Genomic DNA, 2,965 nt, shown 5'->3' on the forward strand with positions numbered 1-2,965 from the left:
CCGCCGCAGGCGGGCCCAGCGATGCCGCAGGCGCCGCGGCTGCGGCGGCCTGCGGGCTTGACGCGTTGCGCGCAGCCCTCGCAACCGGGCGCGACGGCCGCGCGGGCGGGCTTTGGGCGCAGCAGCCGGCGGCGCTCGCGGTGCTGCTGCCCGCGGTGTTTGAGCTCTCTTGGGGCCACCCCGGCGAGCGCGAGGCTGCGGCGGCGGCCGAGGACGAGGCGTTGAGCGTGTGGGCGGCCGAGGGCGGCGCGAGCAGCAGCGACAGCAGCAGCGGCGACGACGACAGCGGCGCCGGCAGCGGGGACGAGGCCACCTCTGATGGCAGTGGGGAGGGAAGCAGCGACGCCGGCGGCGGCGAGGGCGGCGGGGCGGGCGGCAGCGCCGACGAGGGCGAGAGCGGACCGGTCGCGGCCGCACGTGCGGCCGCGGCGCGGCTCTGGGATGGCGGGGAGCTGCTGGCAGTTGCGCTGGAATGCAGCACGGCTCCGGAGCTCGAGCAGGCCACGGGCGGTGCCGCCGACCGAGTCGTGGATGGTGTTCAAGGCGCGTGCGCGTCCGCGGCGGCGGGCGGCGGCGCCGCGGCCGGCGCAGGGAGCATCTGGGCGCACCGCGCGGCTGCGGCGGCGCGCGGCCTGCGCGGGCGCCCGCACCTGCGCGCGGCGCTGCTCGAGCGCGCGCTGTCCGCGGCGCCGGGCTGGCAGGCGTGGTGTACGCCACGCGGCGCCGGGGGCAGCGGCGGCAGCGGCGGCGGCAGCGCGCTGATGACAGAGGTGGCCGCCGCCCTCGTTCTGAGGGTCGGCCCGGCTGAGGCGCTGTCCGCGTCGCAGCAGCTGGCGGCCGCAGCGGCCGCGCCATCGCCGGGCAGCGCGGGCCCTGAGCGCGCACTGTGGCTCCTGGGGGAACTTCTCTGTGCCCAAGAGGCAGCCAGCACGGGCGCCAGCGGCGGGGCGGCGGCAGCGGCAGCTTCCAAGTTGGCGGATGCTGCGTCCCTCCTGCTGCGCCGCGCGTTGACGGACGCCTCCGACGGCGCCGCGGCTGACGAGGCGCTCGCGGGCCTGCTGCGCACGCTGTGGCGCGGCGCGGCGTCAGCCGACGGCGCAAGCGGCGGCGTCAACGTGCACGCGGCCGCGCTGATCCGCGTGCTGCGCGCCGCCGCCGCGCCCGCGCTGCTGCCGCTGCTCGCGTCGTTCTGCTCGCAGCAGCTGCTGCCCTCCGCGTCGCAGGCGGGCGGCCTCGCGCCGGCGGCGGCGGCGGCGCTCGAGGCCGTCGTGGGCGCGCTCGCGCCCGCGCTGCGGCGCGGGGGCGAGGGCGCCGTCTCTGCCTCGGGTCTTGACGCGATGGCGGTCGCCGTCTGCCGCCAAGCCGTCGACGCCGGCGCCGGCGCCGGCGGCTCGGGCGGGGGCGAATATGGGGCGCCCGGCGCGCGGAGGCTGCGGCTGCTGCGCCTGGCGGTCGCGCACTTCCCGGTCGAGCTGGCTGGCGAAGGCGGGGCGGCCGCGGCGGCGGCGCCGCTCGTCGGAGCCAGCACTGCCAACGAGCGCGCTGCCCTGATGGCGCTGCTGCGCCACGCCAGCAGCGGCGCGGGCGGCGGCGGCGAGGACGGGGAGGAGGGTGAGGCCGAAGAGCGCGAGCGGCTCGCGTCGGCGCTGCAGCTGCGGGGCGTGTGCTACGGCTGGGGCGACATGGCGGCCGCGGAGTGGCACGCGGTGTTGCGGGACGTCCAGCGCCACGTCGGCGCCGCGCGCCAGGAGGCGCAGCGCGCGGCGGGGCGGCTCGCGGCGGCCGCGTGCGGCGCGGCGGCGGCGCTGCTGGAGGGTGCCGACGGCGGCGGCGGCGGTGGCGGCGTGATTGCGCCCGCGACCGCGGTGCAGCTGCTATTGAAGCTCTCGGGCAAGGGGCTGCTCCGCCGCCACGCGGCCTACGAGCAGCTTCTCGGCAGCTTCCAGCAGGTCCTCGGCGGCGCCAGCCTCGGCGTGTGCTGGCTGCCGAGCCTGCAGCTGCTGGGCGCGGTGCTGCGGCTGCAGCCGGAGATCCAAACGCGCGGCCGCGCGCCGCAGCTGCAGCTCGCGCTCGGCGCCGCGCAGGCGGAGCTTTACGCCCTAGTCATGGCGCTCGGCGCGGCGCTCGCGGTCGCGTCCGCCGCCGGCGCGGCCGCGGCCGCGCCCGTGCTGTCGTGGCTCGACGCGCGCGCGGCAGCCGGCGAGTGGCGGCTGTTGGCCGGGTGCCTCGAGGGCGCGGGCGAGGAGGCGGCGGCGCAGGCGCTCGGCGCCGCGGACGCGCGGTGCGAGATGGTGGGGTTCGACTCGGTCGGCTGCCTGCTGGCGTTGCTGTACTGCCCCGCGGCGTCCGTCGCCGCGGCGACGCACCACCACCACCACCATCACCATCATGCCGGCTGCGGCCGCCACCATCAAGCGCACCACAAACAGCAGCAGCAGCAGCAGCAGCAGCGCGCCGGCCACGGCGCCGGCGTCACAAGCGGCGGCGCGGCGCCGCCGGGCGCGGGCTGCGCGGCGCTCGAGGCTGTCGCGTGGCGGCTCGCGCTGCAGCCCCAGGCGCTTTCGTTGGTCACTTACGTCGAGTCAGCTGCCGACGACGCCGGCGAGGGCGGCGCGCCCGAATTTGACGATGTGGATGCTGTCGCGTTTCTGACAGAGGTGGGGCTGCGGCCAGAGATGGCGGCGGCGCTCTGCGCCTTTGCGCGCCCACAGCAGCAGCAGCCGCAGCGCAGCGGCGGCGGCAGCGGCGGCGGCGCCGCGTGGCAGGCCGCGCTGCCGCAGTGGGCGCTGCTGCTCGCGCACCTGCTGTCGCTGCCGCCGCGCGGCGACGCGGCGCGGCGGCTGGCGCAGGCGCTGCGGGACGTGCCTGACCTGGTGCCAGCGCTGCTGGACCGACTCGCAGCCGTCATGGGCTTGGGCAGCAAGGGCGGCGCCGGCGGCGCTGCCGGCGGCGGCGGCAGCAGCGG

General features: G+C 79.0%; 1 protein-coding gene across 1 annotated transcript in view; it reads left to right on the forward strand.

Annotated features, from left to right (window-relative positions):
• MNEG_5679 (hypothetical protein) overlaps positions 1-2,869 on the forward strand; it is a gene marked incomplete at both ends in the record, with an annotated part of 6,483 nt that extends 3,614 nt beyond the window's left edge. The window contains 2 exons of the mRNA XM_014045849.1: positions 123-2,657; positions 2,744-2,869. Of these exons, the coding sequence (XP_013901303.1) occupies positions 123-2,657; positions 2,744-2,869 (2,661 nt within the window). The remainder of the gene's footprint in view (positions 1-122; positions 2,658-2,743) is intronic.
• Between the last annotated feature and the right edge of the window lie 96 nt (positions 2,870-2,965).

Source organism: Monoraphidium neglectum (assembly GCF_000611645.1).
Source record: "Monoraphidium neglectum strain SAG 48.87 unplaced genomic scaffold scaffold00864, whole genome shotgun sequence".
NCBI classification, from domain to species: domain Eukaryota; kingdom Viridiplantae; phylum Chlorophyta; class Chlorophyceae; order Sphaeropleales; family Selenastraceae; genus Monoraphidium; species Monoraphidium neglectum.